Genomic DNA, 21,331 nt, shown 5'->3' on the forward strand with positions numbered 1-21,331 from the left:
CACACACACACACACACACACACACACACACACACGACATCTTGACAAACCCTAACATATTTCTTCTTTCTGGCTACGCCTAGTGCCTCCTTTATCATGGGGGCATCACAGCCAAGAGATTTGTGGTTAAACAGCAGGGCTAGCGGGAGTCCTCACATCAAGACTCCGCCATATCATTCATCGATTGTTGGTGACCAGAGGACAGGGAGAGTCAGCCTAGAAGCACAGTTTCCCCATTAGTTTATACCTGTTGTGTTTCTCAGTGTGTAGGTGTATGTGTGTACGTGTGCGTGTGTGCACAAGAGTGTGTGCATGTGCCCATAGAGGCAAGATATCAATGACTGTCTTCTCCATTGCTTTCCGTCTTGGTTTCTGATTGGTCTCTTAATCATCATTTGGCAAGACTAGCTGGCCAGCAAGCCCCAGGGATTCACCTATCTCCACATCTTTAAGTTAGGATGATAGGCATGTGCTGCCGTGCCCATCTGCTTAAGTGGATGTCAGCATCTGAGTTCGGGTCCTCGGGCTTCCACAGGAAGCATTTCTGTCCAGTGAACCACCTCACTGGCTCCTCTCTCCCACTTCTTTTTGTGGGAGTGGGGTGTGAGACAGGGTCTCTTACATAGTTCCCTGTCCAGGAACTCACTATGTAGTCCACGCTAGCCTCAAACTCACAGATATCTTTCTGCCTCTGCTTCCTGAGTGCTGAAATTAAAGGTATGCGCCACCACAAAGGGCTCCATTTCATTTCTTAATGCATCAGAATCAGGCTCATTACTGACATAGATGACGAGTCGGTGATCAGTCAGTCCTAGGCGTCATGCAACACATATAAAAGCAAAACCACATGGAAGCACACCCCTTTCAAAGGAGCAAACATCAAGCACCAGCAAAACCCTGAAAGCTGTAAATATGCATGCTAGGACACTGGCTAACTAAATTACGCACATTTAAACATAATTACGGCTAAATGAGAAAACCAAGATGCTGTGAGAAAATACTTAGCTTCTATTTGCATATTTTAAGATGCTTTACATATAAATGTGTGTAGACACCGGGGAAAATGGATGATAAATCTGAAGGGGTTTAGATGGAGTTCTGGGATGGCAAAGAGGCACGCTTTGCATGGTGTATCTTGTGGGTTATTAGAGATTTTCGTGCACATAATAATTCCTGCCTTCCCCAAGCAGCCAAGTTCATTCTTGGTCATCAGGGAGCAAGAGCAGCATAATGACTAGCTGTCTGGTATTGTCAATCCTGGCTCGGCAAACTTTTAACTGGCCTACGTACAGATCTCAGATGGAGACTTTCTTATGGGCCTCCTACCAATCCAGCTGAGGAGGTTTTTCTCATGAGTTCTCGACCCAAGTCTTTCTCAAAATGCAGTTGTTCATAAAACCTCTTCCTAGATTCTTCCCCAGCCATGAGACTCATATTAATGTTTCTTTATCATTGTTCTTTAAATTGGTGGAACAGTTAGTAAAACATTTATGAAACCATGGTCTTTTGTGCGTGTGCGAGTGCATACTTGTGCATGTGTGAATTGTCTATGCATAAGCATGTAGAGACCAGAGATCAAAGTCCTGTGTCTTTTTCTATCTCAGCCTTTCTAGACATAATCTCTCACTAAACTTGAAACTTGAGGCCAGCAAGCTCCAGAGATCTACCTTTATCCTCCAGGGTTGGGGTTATCATCATATTCCCCCACGCTTCCCTTTACATGGATGCTGGGGATCCAAGCTCAGATCCTCATAGTTCTTCAGCAAGCACTTACCTGATTAGCTATCTACCAAGACCACTGTTGGTTCATATATGAAATGTGATTAATCAAAGATGTATATATTTAAACTAAAAAAAAGTGAAACATCTTACAGACTAAGCATTTGGGAATCACAATTGTATGTTTACAATTATATAGTTACCTATGATGATAGGTAACTTATCTTTACATGTGATCATGTCTAGTGTACAGATATTTTCCTCTCAATCTCTACAGCAAGCCCAGGAAATGAATGAATGAATGCAAGCAAGCAGGAAATGTACACACACTGCACACTAGCCAAGTTCTTGTTTTCTGAAATCTGATGCTCAGGAGACAGAGAGGATCTTTTAAATTTTTTGTTATTAAAACTCATGCAATTAGACGGGGGGCCGAGGCAAAAGGGTTATGTCTGAGGCCAGCCTCACACATAACAAGATAGGGCTTCAAAAGCCAAACATTCATGCTACTTGTTATCTGAAGTTCAGAATCCACATATAATCTAGTGGAACCCAGGGAAACTTCTGGTTCATTGTGAAGACAGAGAAAAGATTTGTCTTAAAGAAGATGGTCATAAAAATAGATGCTTTCCCCATGCCCCCTTCTAACACGAGCACCAACATCTGAACTCCTTCCCAAAATAAGAAAACAACTCTGTAGGCTAAATTATTGGAGGTTTTTGTAAGATGTCCCAGATTTGCTGGGGATGGGCACAGAAGTAGTTGGGAAAAGCATGAATATCATCAAATGGTTCCAGATCAGTGTATTTTAGAACAGGTCTAGCTCCCAAGGTTGTCTGGTCTTGAATTATCTCAAGACAAGAGGAGATGCACTGGATTTCTCTCTCTTGTGCTTTCGCATCTCCTGGTGAGGAAGCCCTCAGATGGAGGAGGGAGGTCCACTCAGTCTTGTTGACCCCATCACCAAGAGCCTGACTTTGGGCTAAGTCATTGATGGAGAACCCTAGTATTCTGGCCAGCCATCAATGGTCCTTGTACACTTGATCAGATATGTCTTTCAAGATGGCCTTTTATAAAGAATTTTTTCTTTTATGTTTAAGGGTCTCTCTATATTCTGAGTCGCTTAAGCTGAAGTCACCTGAGGATGTCTATCACAGGCCCACATTCTTAAGGAAAAGCAACAAAGATTTTTTTTTTAAAAAATATTATGTATACAATATTCTGTCTGTGTGTATGCCTGCAGGCCAGAAGAGGGCACCAGACCTCATTACAGATGGTTGTGAGCCACCATGTGGCTGCTGGGAATTGAACTCAGGACCTTTGGAAGAGCACACAATGCTCTTAACCGCTGAGCCATCTCTCCAAAGATGGTCACACCAAAGAAATAAGAAAGATTCATTTCTAAGTTATTAGACTGAGGGATCTAACAGCAATGCCACCCATCCCTGTTCTGAATTACATCCACAGTTCTGGGGGCGGGGTAGGCTTTCTTTTCCCATGAGCAGCTAGTGGCCCTGCTCTGAAAGAAGTCTCCACTGATGGTGCTAGCTTGTGCAGCTCCTGCTACAACCGACAGGATCAAACTATTTCCCACAAGGAAAGAGCCCTGGAGAAGCCTGTGTGCTCAGGGGCCTGTTGCAGAAACTCCAACCTCTCGGGGCTTCCATTTTAGCAATGAACCAAACGACAAAGACAATAAGTGATGGTCTTGAGGCTCCTAGGTCTACGTAGTCTTTGTCCAGAAAGCGGATGTTGCCAGCCATGTCTCCTCACGTTAAAACAGTCGCATACATGTGGGGGAAGTGTCAACCCATGATGAGGTGCTCAGCCGTCAGCAGCCCACAGACAAACTGAATTACCAGCTAGACACCGAGCGGAAATGGGAGAGCGAAGGGAACATATGAGGATTAAAAACTCAATATGAAGCCTAACAAGGTTACGGGATGCATAATTGCAGGAAGTAGGGAAGAAAATTCACTTAAGATGACGCAGTTTCGGGGAGGGCCCTCTGGATGCGAGTCTGCTCCTGCAATCTAGGGGCACAGCCAAATGGACTCCTCCAGTGATTTACCCAACATCTATTTCCATTCTCTGCTTGATGTCATGGGCTATGTCACCAACACCGGGAAAAGCCAGTTTTAAACTCATCAACCACTGTCCACATGATTCAAGCTCAAATCAGGAGTGATTGTCAACTACACACAGCAAAACTGTCTTAAAATTTAGACACTGGGTACGTGATTTTTCTAAGACAGGGTCTCATTTATGTAGCTCTGTCTAACCTGAAACTCACCATATAGTCTAGGCTGTCTTCAAATTTTTCTGAGCCCCGCTAGCCTCTGCCAACTGAGTGCTAGAAGTATAGGCATGTGTGTGTGGTTTTCTTCAACACTCTCAAATCAACAGCACAGCTACCAAAAGCCATCTGGTCTTCACAGCCTTCCCTGCTCGGTTCCACTTCACTCCTCTTCCTCCCAAGGTAAAAACAGCAGCCTTCGGTTAAATGTTAGGATTCACAGTTCTCACCCCTCCCCACCCTACTTCTCCAGCACCACTCCGCTAGGAACTTGCACCTCATAGGTTCCTGGTCCCTGATCTAGCCTCTCTCCGGAGAACTGCCTCAACCTTGTGACTCTCTTCCATGAGCTCTGGAGTTCAAGCGGATGCTCTCATATCTCAGGGATGAACACCTCTCAAGCAGATTCACTGAAAGACTAGTTCCCTTGATGCTGAGGTTTCATGCTATCTGCTTGGCAACAAAAGACATCAAGTTGCAGAGCTCAGCCTTAAACAACATAACTTGCCACCCCTTGAACCAAGAGAGTCTAAAACCAAGATGACAGTGAATCTGAAAAATTTTTAGCCCAGATTCCCCGAAAACCACATTTTCCATTCCTTTTGGCTGCAGAGATGTTTGCTCAGAAAGCTGTCTTACCCCCCTGGCTTCCTCCCCCTCTCTGGCTGCACCCCCTCTTTGGTCTTTGTGATAAGGATTCCCAGGGAAGAGAAGAAAGCTCTTCTCCCACAGGGTGAGATGACTTCCCTCCTGGAGAGCCAGTCTTTAAGAAGGGAGGGACAAAGGTCTGGGAGCTCTCCAGCTTGACGCCTGCTCACTGCAGGGGAGCGAAGGAGGAGGTTGGGACAGCAGAGGCAAAGCCAGGGGAGAGCCAGGATGCTCTGAGCTCCTAGTTGGCCAGTGAGTGATTAACTCTAGGTATTGAGAGGTTATTGGCAGGCTGTTGGTCACACCACCCACATCTCCCAAACAGGGCTATAGCTGGGGCAGTAACCTCCTCATGACCCTTTTTAATGAGAAAGGTTTGACTGGAGCCTGCCAGAATGTGCCTTTGGGGCACAGGGCCATATTCTTCCCCTCCTGTTTCCACATTCCACTAGAAGGCCGAGGTTCGGGCAATGCCGAAAATGAAAGGGACTGAACAGAACCTGAATTACAGCACGTGCTTTATTTTAAACACCAGTAACACCCACGGAAAGATGGCCTGACACTTTCTGAAATCGAGCTTTCTGACAAGGTTTGCCTGGCTGTCTGTTTAGACTGGGAAGATTGGCTTCCCAGTGAACAAAAGTCAGTGTGGAAGGATATTCATGAATTTCAAACGTTCTAGAAGAGCCTAAACAATTTGAGTGTGACAGAGAAACTGTAAAGTCAAGCCTGTACCCAAACGACATCTCTTAGCACCGCGCACCCCTTCCCTTTCCCACAAATCTTGCTCCTTAAAATCCCATGATTCTTTCATTTTTCTTCATAGAACTTAGCCCTGCTCACACTTAGGCTGTATGTTATGAGTTTCTTTAATATTTTCCTTGCAGCTTCTGAGACTGAATCCAGGGCCTCACAGGAATTCAGGGAGGGCTCTACCACTGAGCTATGCCACCCCTGTATCTATTTTTATTTGTCTGTGTTGGGGTCTCACAGGCCTCCAACTGCTCTCAAATTCTCTACGAAGTCAGGGATGACCTTGAGCTTCTGACTGTCCTTCCTCTACCTTGAAAGCACTGGAATTACAGGTGTATATACCTCCATGTTGGCCTATTATACATTTCTTTTATTAGCTTTATTGCCACACTGAGTGGACGTTCTGCCTTGTTTTTTGCTCAAAGTCTCAAACAGTACCCGGCTCTCCTTAGGCACCCAAATACTTTTGTTTGGTGAACAAAAGTTGAATTTTCGTTGAAGGAAATAACAATGCCTCTAGAGATTCAGTAACTCCTATGTGCTTAGGCATTGATGTTATTAGCATCATAGTCTGGAGCACAGAACACCTCTTCTAGTCTCATTTCACGTAGCTGAGAAGTGAGGTACCCACTGAGGGAGTAAGGAGCAAGACCTCAGGGATGTCAGTAGCCGAGCCAAAGCTGAGAAGCTGCAAGTAGCTCACTCCATATTATCCAGGGAGACAGAAGAAGTCCTCTGGGAAGCATATCAGGAGCATATGAGATCCTGGAAGCTTCCAGAAGCAACGTCTGCCTCTGCCCAGTAATTATCATCCTTCAGCATTCCTCTATGTGGTGAGCTCTTTCTTGTTCCAGTTCTTTCTTGTGCGAGGACGCTCTCCCCTCTCAATGACCACATAGCCGAGTGTTTCTTATCCATCAAGGCTTAAGTTTAAAAAGCTTGCATAAAGTGCCTAGTTTTCTAAAGTAGAGGAGGGGCTCTGACCATGTCCCGAACATGACTCCAGGGAATTTCCATTGCTTTGTGACCTTTTACTGTCTGTTTTTGCCTCTAAGGGGTCCCAGGACAGTATGACGGAACCTGTTTTTTGTTTGTCTGTGACTAATGCCCATCACCAGGTATAGTGCTCAACACAGGGTGGGCCTCTATGCAATGTTTAATAGATGAATAATTTTAATAAGCTGTGGCTCATCAATAATTTGGCAGAGAGCTGATGCCTTTTAAAAAACAATTAACACCATGTCTCCGGTGTCTCCGGTGTCAAGATTTTATAGCACTTCAGAAATGTATAGAATTACTCTAGGCTGACTATTTGTATTCAAAATGCTGGGGACAATAAATGTTTCAGACTTGAGATGCTTTTCAACTTTGTAAACACACACACACACACACACACACACACACACACAAGGTCTCTTGAGGATAAGACCCAAATGTTTCAAATTGCATGAAACATTTTATGCAACTTTTATTTTAGGCAGGGTCTTACTATGTCGTCCACATCGGCCTCTTTAATTGTCTTTGTAGAAATAACCTTTATTTATTTTTCCCAGGACTTAACTGCCAGGTGTCAGGTTCAAGCGAGGGTAATGAGCCACCTGGCAGGATGCAGATGCAGGAGTCAGTGGTACTTGTAGAGATGATGCTTCTGCTGAGCCTGGGGCAGCATGGAGAAGAATATGCAACGTGAGGGTTAGGGACCAGGCTGCTTTGGCGGCTTGAGGGCAACATCAGCAGCTCTGTGATTCCACACGCAGAGCAGACAGGTTTGGGAAAGGCTAAAGGTTCTGACTTAGGTTGAAGTTCAACTGCAAAGTCGCTCAGTGGTCATTTTAAAGTGCCAGGCCATTCAAATTGTTTGCAGCTTCATCTTTCGCATTTGGAATAGATCCTATGGGGAAGATGGGCTTTAAGGGCAAGGAGTGTCTGGAGGGAGCCCTTGATGGGACGGGGAATAACTCAGTGGTAGGTTAGCCTACCACAGGCGATGTCCTGCATCTGTTCCCCAGCATGGGAAGATGATAGTGAAAATGAAAGGTGATCCTGGCCTGAGCTGAAGGAGTGTTTCTAGAATTCTCCGGAATATAACATTGCTACTGTACAGTACAAAATAAATCCTTATTAGATGAAAAAAGTACAACCCTGGTTCCTCAGAAAATGGCATGCTAGCCACCGCTTGTAGAAAACATCAGCTTGAGACCTGAAGACAAAGGGACACAGTCCAGCCAGTGAGACAATAGCTCAGGGGTAAAGGCACCTGCTGCCACGCCTGATGATCGCAGTTCTAACCCTAGGCCCCGCATGGTGGTAGGAGAGCAATGGTTCCCACCACTTGTCCTCTGACCTCCAAATGAATGCGTGGCACACATGCATGTACGACACACATGCATGTACGACAATGTGCACACACACACACAAATAAATGAATGTTTAAAAGGACACAGTTGACAGGAACATTGCAAACTGACTGGGTTTGTTTCATGGTTCCTTTTGTTTCACCTCCCTGTGCTCTGAGAGATCACTCAATTGTTTTAGATCCAAAGTCATGCTTTCTATGATCTACCAAACACACGAAGCCATGGGAAGGAACACGCCATTCCTCTGTCTCCCTATACATACGTCGCTACATCTACTTAAAATCGCATAACATCAGGACTGGTGAGATGGCTTTAGTGAGAGGCTAGAGACACGGTTCCCAACCTTCCCAATGCTGCAACCCTTTAATAAGTCCATCATTTTGTAATCCCCAATCATGAAATTATTTTCATTCTTACTTCGTAACTGTAATTCTGTTACTGTTACAAGTTGTAATGTAAATATCTGTTTTCCAATGGTCTTAGGCTACCCTGTGAAAGAGTCATTGGAACCCCCACCCTCCACAGATTGAGAACCCCTGGGCCAGAGGGACTTGCAAGAGTTTGATGACCTGAGTTCAATCCTTGAATCCTACAAGGTAGTATACAGTGGCATTTCAATTGTATTTTAATAAATAAAGACTGCCTGAAGATCTGAGAGTAAAACAGTCCCACTGGTCAGCCTTACAGACCAGGTTATGGTAGCGCACACTTATAATCCCAATAGCCCCACTGGTTGCCATAGAAACCGGGTGGTACACGCCTTTAATCCCAGTGGTACACGCCTTTAATCCCAGCCCTAGAAAGGAATGTAAGAGGGGGGAGACAGCTCTCAAACAGTCTCATTCTGAGATTCTTAGAGACAGGATCGCCATTTTGGTCTGAGGTCGAGGTGAGAGCCAGTGGCTGGCTGATTTGCTTTCCAGATCTTCAGGCTGAACCCCAATTTCTGACCCTAAGTTTTTATTAATCATGCTTCAGTAGTAGAAGAGAACTAACTCCTCAAAGTTGTCCTTTGACCTCCACATGCTTACACACACACACACACACACACACACACACACAAATGAATACATAAGACTGCATAACTTCAATCTAGTTCTCTGCATATACATATATATTCATTTGATACTGCACATATATAAATTATGTAAACTCATACATAAGCACACATATGTAGGAGAAGGCTGAGGTATACCTCAAGGACAGAACATTTGTTACTGCAAAATAAATAAGCAAATAAACCATCAATATAGTAGAATACATAGCTATCTGATGCAATTAACCCAAAGTTTAGGTGTATGAAGAGAGTGTTAATTTTTATATGTTTTTAAAGCAACATAGTACTTCTCAAAACTAATATCGTTTATGAGCTATTAAAAGCAACAAAGCTGGGTGGGAGGCTGTCCAGAAACAACTGAGAAAGAGGTACTGGGCAGTTCCAGTTCCGGCTGGAAAAGGCAGCCCTGAAACACATTAGGTGGAGAGTAGGGAACCATTGAACGTTTTGCATGCTTTTCCCATGATGTTTGATGATGGTTCTACCTAATTAGGCTAGTGCAGAAGAATGATGGCAGGAAAGGGCTGGCGTGGGACAAGCTCTGGGTGTTCTTGGTGTCCCAGACACAGTAAGCATTCATACATACAAATCAAAGGCAAATGTGCTTAAGCATACATTCCAAAGGGCATGCTCCTGCAGAACTGCGAAAATACTACTCTTACAAAGAAGACCCGCTGACTCCTCCTGGTTCCTGTATCCTTTCCTACAGGGATGCTACACAGGCTCATGACATCTTTTCTGGAGAGACAGAAATGCTACACTACCTAGTTCTAATTTGCTTACAGCCATCTGTTTCCAAGGTGCAGGTGAAGAGCTGGCAGAGACGCCTTGTTATAAACAGCTCATCTTAAAGGGCCAGTGCATTCCTACAGTTTTTCTCAGACTTAGGGGTCGTGTGCCCAGAGAGTTCAGTTACAAAGTGTCGCGGTGGATAACTAATACAGCACACCTATGGTCCTGAGGACCGTTCACCCTCAAAAGCACAGAAAGACAACTAGGTTTGTTATATCTGGAGGACTCCAAGATTTGGGGAAATTCCTGAGACGTGTTCAAAGATGACTATGCTGGTTTTCTTGTTTATATCAACATTCGCTGTTTATGTGCAAATAATCGCAATGCAGTTGTTGGAGGCACAGTCCCGTGACAGAAGGCATGCTTAGCGTGTGTGTGCCACGCCCTGAGTTCAGTCCCCAGCATCATCAATAACATTAATACATCGATTTCAGATAAAGGTTGACAGATAGCCAAATGACCACGAAGGCGTATCTTAGGATTGTCTAGGCTTGGATTTGGGTGACAGTCACCTTAAGCCTTTCAGGTCATTTCATTCACAAGCCTCCTGTCCCACTTATCACACACATTTTCTGAACCAGGGCCTAACACCTGTGTGGCTCTTTATGCTTTAATTTTAAAGAAAATAACCTAAAATGCCCCTTAAGATGCTTTCCTATCTGTCGCATAAAATCTCCTGGACACACTTCTCATAAGTGCTTAGGCACTCAGCATGAGCGTCCCCAAGGAAGATAGGGGGCAGGGCAGCACACCCTTCAACACATCGGTTTAGGTTACTGATGTATATATTCACGTAAGACAGGCAGCTGGTTTTCTGTAACTCAGACTTCGGCAGTGTTCTCTCAACAAACAAACAAAACCAGACACAGCAAAGCTCTTCGTTGCCCTGTGTGATAAAGAGTCAACTATTCCTTATCACTTAGTAGATTTTTCCAGGAAGCATAAAAGCCCATCTTTAGCACGCATTCTGAACAACTTCCACATTATAAATCTAGGTTTAAATGTCCGAAGCCAGACTGCAGCCTGGTTAAAGGCCTCAAAGGACAGGTGGCTGAACCGTCTCTCAGGCCCCTCAAGCTTTCTCCTGATTTCACAGCACCTGTTTAAAAAGCCCTTCCACGGTCCCCAGTGTGTTACAGATGAGCCATCCGTTGCAGAGTTTATATTAAATTGAGAGCGTAACATTCTCATCCTTTCTTACACCCTAATAAAATAAATGATCTCTTCTAGTCTGTTGTCACGATGAACCCCGCTATCTCACCTCCATCCCCAAGTCACGATCATCATTCAGGAAAGTCAGGACGGGGACTCAAGTCAGGTGTTTGAAACAGAAACCATGGAGGAAGGCTGTTTGCAGGATGGCTCTTCAGGTCAAGCTTGGCTAGCTTATATACAGCCCAGGATCTGTGTGAGGACTGGTACAGCTCACGGTGAGCTGGGTCCTCCCGTATCAATTGCCAATCAAGGCAACGTCTTACAGACCCGCTCACAGACCAGCCTGAGGTAGGCAATTCCTCAGTCGAGGCGTTTCCTCTCAGATGACTCTAGACTGTCAAGTTGACGAAGTGAACGAGGATGTCATCTCTCAAGTTTTACTCAGCCTTCATTTGCTTACACAGTGTAGGCTCAAAAGGAAGCAAGAGGGGCTGGAGAGATGGCTCAGAGGTTAAGAGCATTGCCTCCTCTTCCAAAGGTCCTGAGTTCAATTCCCAGCAACCACATGGTGGCTTACAACCATCTGTAATGAGGTCTGGTGCCCTCTTCTGGCCAGCAGGCATACACACAGACAGAATATTGTATACATAATATATAAATAAATATTTTTTTAAAAAGGAAGCAAGCTTCCTGATGCTCATAACCTACGAATTCCAAGTTAGAGGTTCCCGCAAAATCTTCAGATGCCATTCTCCATCTGCCAGAGTCCAGCTGCTGTATGTCCAAAGAGCACTTTCAAACAGAAACAAAACAAAACAAAAAACCTCACTGTTTCTCCGACTCTGATTTCAGTGCCTGGGAATGCCAGAAAGAATTTAAGAGGGACAAAAACGCAACATCTTTTTTCAGTTAAATCTGAGCAGACCCAGGGCAGACCATGAATTTGTATGCTCGTGCTCTCCTCTGCCACCCTGGAGAGCGAGGCTGTGGGCTTGCTTCTCACCCACCTCACCCTTAGATAGAAAAGAGCCCTAAGTACACCCTCACCAAGCTGCCGTCCTTCGGCTTACATTTATGTATAAAGCAAAAGTCTTTTAGGGACTTAGAGCCAGGCTAGGGCCAGCCACCATACCCCTAAAAGTCCCTTGTACAGATGATCACTGTCATTTCTCCCTATCTGGGACCCTTGGGAAGACTACAAAGCCAATCCAATACAAAAGCATGTGGATGACCCAGGGCAAGTATTTTTTTTTTAAACTTATTCTTTTCCATATATGTATGTGTGTATATATGTATTATGTGGTCCTGTGTGTGCATGTTGTAGCTGGGAGGTGATGTTGAGTGTTTCTTCAGTCACTCCCCACCTTGAACATTGACGCATGAACCCAGAACTTGCTGAACTGCTAGTCTAACAAACCAGCTTATTCTAGGGATCTCCTGACCCTGCCTCCCAAAGCTGAGATTGCAGGGGGCGGCCATGCCTGCCTCATTTCTGTGTGGGTCCTGAGGATTTGATCTTTAGTTCTCACACTTACACAGTGAGTACATTATCCACTGAGTCATCTCCCTTAGGCCAAGGGGATTTTTTTTTTGGTTGAAGCCAAAACTTAGAATTAAAAAGATATGAATATTCTCAAAGATGCACGATCACCAATATTTTCAAAATCATAAAAGTATCAGAGAGCAGGGCTGGAGAGGTGGCTCAGAGGTTAAAAAGCACTGGCTGCTCTTCCAGAGGTCCTGAATTCAATTCCCAGCAGCCACATAGGGACTCACAACCATCTGCAATGAGATCTGGTGCCCTCTTCTGGTGTGCAGGCAGACATACAGGCAGAACACTGCTTCATAATAAATAAATAAATCTTAAATAAAAACAAGTATCAGAAAGCAAGGAGTCCTGTGGGCATTCTGCTGGACCTCAATTTTATAGTCATCAAGTCATAATAAACATTGTTAGACTAGTTAGTAGTAATCTCCAGGCTACAAGTAACTGGAAGCTGGAGCAGTTATGAGCCCATCCTGGCCTGGGTCCGTTTCCATGAGGGCCTCTCATCTTGCTTTACATGTTTAACACACGCCACACAAACTACAGGGTGAGCAACTGTCACCCAGGTTAGAAGCCAAGTCCCCTAATTCTAAAAGGGTCATAAATCATCATTGAATTCCATTTTTCAAGACTGAAATATTGATGAATCTTCTCTAATCCCGTAGCTCATTCTAACTTTGTTTTAAATCATGAACTGAAAGTTGCTTTTAATTATACATAACAATCACCTGCCACAAAGCAGCTTATTAACTACATACTGCGATACCTGCAAGGACAGAGACACATACAGACGGAGATAACCCTCAAGCAACAAACTTGGTAGGATTCACGAAGCTTTCATTTGTTCAGTATGCTCTCCTTCTCCCCTCCTTTTTCTCTCTTTCCCCCCAGTACTAGAGGTTGAATCCAGGGCCTAAACCAGCCAGAGCAAGTGCTCCACGGCCTAGTACCATACTCAGCACTCAAATGTTTTCCTAAAGTGGGTCATTCCTTACAGAATTAAAAGCAAAGTTAATTGAAACATTTTTTTAAATACACAAAACCACCAAAGTATGCTCAATATAACTACAGGAAACAGAGGCTTCAAGACTCTATGACCAGTTAGTTCTGGTTTCAAATCTCAGCTCCCTCCTTCTGGCTCCTGTCTGTTGCCTGTCTCAAGTCTACATCCTGTTCAGGACTAGTCAGGATGCCCGAGAGGTGGATCTCACTGTAGGGAGATCACTTCTTGTCTTGGACACTAGCATAGCATACGGTCCAGTTGAGGAATAGTCTCACTGAGCCACACACCCTTAATGCACCTGACGCTGACATAGTTTGCAATGCTATTTATTCACAAGCAGTTAGTCGAGACCCTGGCTTCAGTCTCATAGAGAATGAATGAACAACACACATGCTGGATTCAGCCCGACAAGGAGAGCACAGATCTTTGGCCGGGGGTTTTGACCATCGAAAAGGGGAAAAGGAGATCTGGCAGGTAAAGGCTGTGACACCTGCAGCCAGGGTCAGGAACACCGTTTCCTGATGGTTAATATCCATAGGGAACCCAGCATCTCTGGCCACTGTGTAGAGTTACAGGGGCCAGCAGAGCAAAAAGACCTGGCTGGTATCTGACAGCAGATACACTATGAAGGTATCCTGTGTGGCAGGGTGCTCTTACTAAAGGGGGTGTCCTCTGCTGTTTCCCAGGACATGGAAGGCTTCTGGGGAAGCCCCAACCTGCACAGTGAAAGGAGAGAGGAAACCAGAGGGGGCAGGAGGCTCTCAGCCTTTTAGAAAATTCCAGAGGCCAATATATAAAATCTTGGAAACAAGATTCTCTCAGCTATGACTGGATGGAGCATTTGAGTGTGGCAGCTTGTCTGTCCCTCATCTCCCCAGCAGAAGTGACAGTTCTCAGTCCTCACAGGCTTGAGTGAGGTACCTCACAGTGTGGTACTAAAGCACTCCCATCTCTCATTGTGACAAGACAGGACAGGAACACAGGAGGAAGAAGGTGCCCAGAGGCTAGCCACTTGGCAGTGGGTCTACCTTCAGCAGAAAAGGCCCAGTCTCCCGCAGGTCAATGCTCCACCTCCCTGAAAGGACAAAGGGCCCACTCTTTGCCTCAGGCAATCTTTTCCAGTTGGTTGCTTTGCAAATTAGGAGAAGAAAATGGAAGCTGGGCCTAAGATTAGCAGGCAATCTTCCCTCTACCGGCCTTTAATTCAGAAACCACAGTACCAAACTTTTCACCTTCGCTGTCCTTCACATCCCAGGGATGCTCCAGCCTTCCAAAGGGGTTATTAAAAGAAAATCTGGGACATGCAGTCAGCAGGTGATGAGATGTTGCAAGAAACCATAGCACAAAGCACTGTAAAGAGCTTGTGTCCTGGGTCTACCTGTGACACCAAGGGGAGCCTTTCTTTCTTTCTTTTTTTCCTTTTATTGATTTTTATTGAGCTCTACATTTTTCTCTGCTCCTCTCCCCTGCCTCTACCCTCCCCTTCAACCCTCTCCCATGGTTCCGGTGCTCCCAATTTACTCAGGAGATCTTGACTTTTTCTACTTCCCATGTAGATTAGATCTATGTAAGTCTCTCTTAGGGTACTCATTGTTGTCTAAGTTCTCTGGGATTGTGGTTTGTAGGCTGGTTTTCTTTGTTTTATACTTAAAAACCACCTATGAGTGAGTACATGTGATAATTGTCTTTCTGGGTCTGGGTTACCTCACTCAAAATGATGTTTTCTAGCGCCACCCATTTGCCTGCAAAATTCAAGCTGTCGTTAATTTTTTCTGTTGTGTAGTATTCCATTGTGTAAATGTATCACATTTTCCTTATCCATTCTTTGGTTGAAGGGCATTTAGGTTGTTTCCAGGTTCTGGCTATGACAAACAAAGCTGCTATGAACATAGTTGAACACATGTCCTTGGGGCACGATTGAGCATCATTTGGATATATACCCAAAGGCGGTATTACTGGGTCTTGAGGAAGGTTGTTTCCTAATTTTCTGAGAAATGGCCACACCCAAAGAGGAGCCTTTCTAAGCAAATGGTAAAGAGGTTTCTGAGGAACTAGAGGAGCCATTTGAAGTGGTATACTGAGGTGGCCAGGGAGGACAGGAAGAAAGGCATGGAAATGAGAGGTAAGACCCAGTGTGACCACTACTGACTGAACTTAGTGGCTGTATCTCCTTGGGCAGGTCCATCTTTTTGTGTGCCAGTTTTCTTTGTAAACCTGGGCTCTGGATGCACACAGTACTTGGCCCAGAGTGGGTACTTGATAAAAAGCTACTTGGAAAACCATGTCCACTCAACAATATAGCTTACCAAGAAAATGGGGAGATTTTAAAACTGTTTTTTTTTTTTTTTGAGACAAGTGTCACGTGGCTGGTCTTGAACTCTGATCCTTCTGCCTCCACTTTCCATGGGGTAGGATTACAGAAATGTACCACCAAGCTCAGATGAGGTTTCTGTTTCTTTGTTTGTTTTCTATTTGTCTTAAAAAAGAGTTGTTAAAATTTTTTACTTGAGCTGGGCAGTGGTGGCACTCACCTTTAATCCCAGCATCTGAGAGGGAGAGGCAGGAGGATCTCTGTGAGTTCCAGGCTAGCCTGGTCTACAGAACAAATTCCAGGACAGTCAGGGCTACAAAGAGAAACCCCGTCTGAAAAAAACCAAACCAAACCAAACCAAAAATTTGAAAAAAAAAAAAAGCAAATTTGTCTTGCTTGTTGACTAATTAAGGTTCTTTCTTTTGTTTTACAAATAAATGGGATAGACTCTGGGGGAAAGCCAGTCCAGAATGGTACCTTTATAAAGATGCTGAGGGAATGATGGGGATGAGGGCAGGTGGAGCCATGATAAAAGAGAAACAGATTCCTAACATTCTTCCAGGTCTGGCTGCGCCTTAGTTTGGGGTGTGAATATGACTTGGCACCATTCATTGGTTCCAGTGTCATCTTTTTGGAGACAGGGTCTTACGCTTTAGCCCAGGTTGGCCCCAAACTCATGCGTGCTCGGATTACAAGGGAGTGCTGTCATGTCCAGCGCATCACAAAGCAGAGTGACACCACAAGACGAGGTGGGGAGCTCGGCAGCAAAATGCGGCAAAGCACAGGCTCTGCATCCCCATGCAGATCTGGCCTGGTTCCATTTTTAAAAATAGTCTTCCTCCCGCGCTCCACGTCGCTATCCACTTTATACTTACCTGAGCTTCAAGGTGAGTTGGGCAAAAGTCTCTGTCATCTGAGTCTTAGGAGGTGCAGGACAATAGTTAAGGGTAGAGTGATAGTGGAGAAGGTGGGTATGCTTCCCAGTTGCTCATTTGTTCTTATATTCCGATTCCCTCCCTCCCTCTCTCCCTTTTATTGATTTTTATTGAGCTCTACATTTTTCTCTGCTCCTCTCCCCTGCCTCTACCCTCCCCTTCAACCCTCTCTCATAGTTCCCGTGCTCCCAATTTACTCAGGAGATCTTGTCTTTTTCTACTTCTCATGTAGATTAGATCTATGTAAGTCTCTCTTAGGGTTCTCATTGTTGTCTCCCTCCCTCCCTCCCTCCCTCCCTCCCTCCCTCCCTCGCTCCCATCTTTCTCCAGGATCACCTCATTATATAGCGTAAACCGGCCTCTAATTCAGTTTTCCTGCTTCTGTCTCTTTGAGCACCAGGGTTATAGTTTTTATACCATCATGCTGGTTGCTTTTTATAAATTTGACACAAGCTGTAAAGAGCGAAACCTCCACTGAGAAAATGCCTCCACCAGACTGGCCTGTAGGCAAAGCTATGGAGATATTTTCTCTATTAGTGATTGGTGTGGGAGGTTCATTGGGTGGAGTGCCACCCCGGCACCCCCCGTCCCCCCGCAGGTAGTCCTGTGTGCTATGTGAAAGCAGGCCGAGCAGGAGGAGAGAAAGGGAGGGGAGGGTTGTACCGAGGGAGCATGATCAAAAGACGCTACAGACTTAGATGGAAATGTCCCTGTGAAATCCAACACTGTGTACAGTGAACATATGCCAATAACCAAAAGGAACGGAGAGGAATCACTTTCAGATAATGTGATAATTACAGAGAGGCAGATGTATTTGTATACCACATGAGTCAATTTTAAGGCTTTTTGTTTTTCATGGTTAGCCTACACTAAAACCAATACTTTTCTCTATTATGCGTCAAGACCAAACCAATATACTGAGCCTAACAGCCCCATCAAGATGCTTACTTAATATTTAACTAAGGCTAAATTACAGATTCTACTTCAGAGGGACAGAGGCAGAATCCCGGACGCCTAATTCTATTGCATTCTGTGCAAGTTAGAAGGGGCTTCCATCTGGCTATTGTTGGCTCTGCCTAAAGACTCATTAATCTCAAGTGAGAACCAATTTAACAAGCCAAGAAGGCTTTTGAAGTGACGGGCAGGAGCAGTTTAAACAGAGGATTAGGAGATAATCACATTTCAAGTCATCTTTTGGCTCTACAAAGTTGACCCCAGGCCAGGGGGTGTGAGGTGCAGGCCCTCTACCACACCTCTCCAAGCAGGTGGCAAGCTTCTCTGTGGGACAAGCAGGTGGCAGTGGCAAACATGGGTCTCTTTAGACGCACGTCACCAGCCCTGCAGTGATGGGCAGGACTGCTTTACGAAAAGGTACCCACACCCTACAGCAGTCAGACCCGAGCAGGCTAGCAAGCACAAGCTAGTTGTGGGGTTCAGAACGGCTCTGTGCTGCTGGTATCGGCTAGCTGGGGGTGTGAGTCATCAAACACGGAAAGGAAAACTGTAATTTAACCCGAGCTCCCCATCTTCTCTCTTTGTTGAGAAAGCATAGGATCCCAAGGGCTCCCTGGAAAGAACATTGTGCTTTTCTGCTTTTCCTTATTGCCAAGTTGTGGCATCTACAAGAAAGAAAAAATAATAAAAGGGTGTACACTTGCCAAGTCATTAAGCTTTTTCAAAATTGCCCCTGCAGTCGGACTGCGTACAAGCAGCAGGCAACCCACAAATTATTCGACATTAGATTCAGTGTTCATTTCAAGAGAACTGCTTGATAGCGAGGGGGCCTCACAATGCAGGACAAAGATCAGTGAAGACAGCCTAGCACTTTACAAAGGCATCGCCATTTCTATGTCTTTCTACCCAATTCTTACTATTTTTCTTCCTCCTGCACAGCACAGAGGGATCTCTTTAAAATGTCACCTACATAGCACACGTGTGACCATGTGACAAGCCTACGGGGATCTCTGACTGTGTCCTTTCAGTTTAAATCAGCGGAGACTGCAGGCCAGAATCACTAAGTGCCTTGGAAAAGGTTTCAATTCTGAGTTTCGTCACTGTGGTACTTTGAATGTATTTGGCCCCCATAATCTCACAGGGAGTGACACTATTAGGATGTGTGACTTTGTTGGAGTGGGTATGGTCTAGTTAGAGGAAGTATATCGCTGTGGGGGCGGGCTTTGAGGTTTCATATACTCAGGATACCGCCCAGTGTGTCCATTGATTTCCTGTTGCCTGCAGGCTGTAGCGCTCTCAGCTCCAGCACCACCTCTGCCCACACCTCGCCATTCTCTCCAACATGACGAGAATTGACTGGACCTCTGAAACTGTAAGCGAGTCCCCTGGATTAAATGTTTTCTTTATAAGAGTTGCCGTGGTCATGGTGTCTCTTCACAGCAATAAAAACCCATACTAAGACAATCACCCAGGTCTCCTTTGTTCCAAAGCCTGATCCATGACACTGTCAGCCCAGCCAGTCATCCATCCCTACCCCTATCTACCGCTGTTTGCACCAAGAACGGCCATTCTAAGGGACTGGCCAGAGAAGGATGGGTGTATGGGACTGAACTATATAATGAGCTACATATGATTGTCTTGGAACAGTCCTATCTGACAGCAGGAGGTAAGAGGGGACAGTCCCAGCTGAGCTGCACCTGACAACCAAATCATTCCCTACTGTCCTTGGAGGCTGTGGCTCCTGGATTCCCTATACCCTTAGAACGCAGCCCACTTCTCTGAGTGAGTCTGAGCAGCCTTGTCTAGCTGAAGATAAAAGCACACTACCATGTCACACCAGCCAGGTGTTGCTTTTAGGACCATGAGCCTCTGCCCTGACCTCCAAGCTGTGATGGTGTAAGCAAACCCTTTTCTCCCCTCATGAGGGACATGACTCGCTTCTGATCAGGGAGAAATAATCAAAACCCATGAATTATTAGGGGAGAATCTGGGTCTGCTTAGAAACTGCCAAACTCTACAAAGGGCTTGTACTCTCATCAGAAAAATGGCAATGGTTGTGCTATGTTCACAGGTACCTCCGCACACATGTGGACATTCACAGGCACTTGCACATACCACACACATACATGCCCATGCAAAAGAATAACAATAAAAAACCGAAACACAAACAAACAAAAACCAAAAACATCGACCCAGAACTTTCTCCCAAGCAAGGCCAAGAGATAGGGTACCAAGGAAACAGCAGGAGGGGGCTCTTGCTGTACACCTGGACTTGCCACAACTGTCTCCAGGTTACTCCCTAGGCAGGCACTCTGCCTACGATGTTATGATTTCTCCAGTGTATGAAGGGTTATTGCTTTCCAGTGCTTGGAATTTCTTGTCTACAGCCTCCAGTTAGATTTTGGTCAAATTTTTCTAATATAGCCTCTGGGAAGGTTTTATCCCACACCCCACAGGGGTTCTTGTGAAGCTCCTTTGTTCCTGCTCATTGTCTCTCCGCTCCTCTCGTCTGTCTATTTATAGAAAAAGGTACATCAAAGCACATGAAGTCACAGGCTCGTCTGTTTTCTGCAAACAAGACGCCCTCACATTTTATGCTTTTTCTAAACTAGACTAGAGCAAAGAGAAAATTCCCCTCTAAGTGGTTTTAAGGAAGAAACGCCACCTGGGCCAGGTACTTCAGCACCAAGGCAGGTGGTCATCTTAGATGTATCTGTGATAAGAAAGTAGTAATAAGGACAAAATACTTACGACCCATATCATGACCAATCTTCTGGACAAGTAAGGATCGATATTCCAGTGGGTGAATGGGAGAAACGTGATGTAGAACACTTCCTGGCCCAAGGCAGCGGAAAACCGGAACAGGTAATAGTAGAAATAATTCTTCACAACGTGCTTCTCTACATAAGCCTGTAAGACAAAGGCCAGGAGATCCTGAGTTCATTCATCTTCTGGAAAAGCTTTGTCTGAAACTCACCACCAGGGTGTGCCTCTTCTTGCTACTGTGTCTCATTAACACCAGCCTGTATCACTGCTGAACATCTGTCAGCCCCAGCTTGTGAACAGAAGCATAGGAGACATTAGGTTTATTTGTTTGTCTTTGCTGATGTTGTTGTTTGTTTTTAAGATTCAATATGTAGCATCAAAGATGTACCAGGAGAAGCTCTCCTTTTCCTCCATACATCCACGCACACACACAAAACAAACTGGAGTCTCTATGTTGTGTGTATAGAAAGCTAGAAATTTGTAGGAGGTCAAGATATCCAGTCAACCCATTCAAGTACCAACCAGGCCTAACCCTGCTTAGTTTCTGAGATCAGATGAGAGCAGACACATGCAGGGTGGTATAGTTAGTAGAACATACGAATATGTTATAGAGTAAAGGGGCACTGCAAATACACTTAGGTGATGAAGTGTGTGTGATGTGTGTGTGGGGGGCATAAAGATGCTTTCCTGGATCATCCATGTGGGCTCTGTAGTCACAGGGATCCTTCATAAGATGAAGTGAAGGTGTGGCCCCAGGCTTTTTGGCCTGTCATCAAAGATCATGAACCCATTTCGACTACTGGGTTTGCCTTTTCTCTTTCTTAATGAACTGCCTCTATTACCATCACTTGAGATAAAAAGGAGGAAGGAGGCAGACATGTCAGAATCAAGGAGCTAGGTGGAAATGCTGCACAGCTAGCTTAGAAGATAGAGGAAGGGCCCACAAGCCTAGGGGGACAAGCTGTGCACTCTCCGAAAGCATCAAGGAAGGTCTCCAGAAGAAATCGGGACCCTGATGGCACAATGACTTCAGCCGGTA

General features: G+C 45.1%; 1 protein-coding gene across 1 annotated transcript in view; it reads right to left on the reverse strand.

Moving 5' to 3' along the window:
* Sgpp2 (sphingosine-1-phosphate phosphatase 2) overlaps positions 1 to 21,331 on the reverse strand; it is a 107,555-nt gene that overhangs the window by 35,987 nt on the left and 50,237 nt on the right. The window contains exon 2 of the mRNA XM_038340775.1: positions 20,278 to 20,426. Coding sequence (XP_038196703.1) covers positions 20,278 to 20,426 — 149 coding nt within the window. The remainder of the gene's footprint in view (positions 1 to 20,277; positions 20,427 to 21,331) is intronic.

The sequence above is a fragment of the Arvicola amphibius genome, chromosome 8, assembly GCF_903992535.2.
Source record: "Arvicola amphibius chromosome 8, mArvAmp1.2, whole genome shotgun sequence".
Lineage (NCBI taxonomy): Eukaryota > Metazoa > Chordata > Mammalia > Rodentia > Cricetidae > Arvicola > Arvicola amphibius.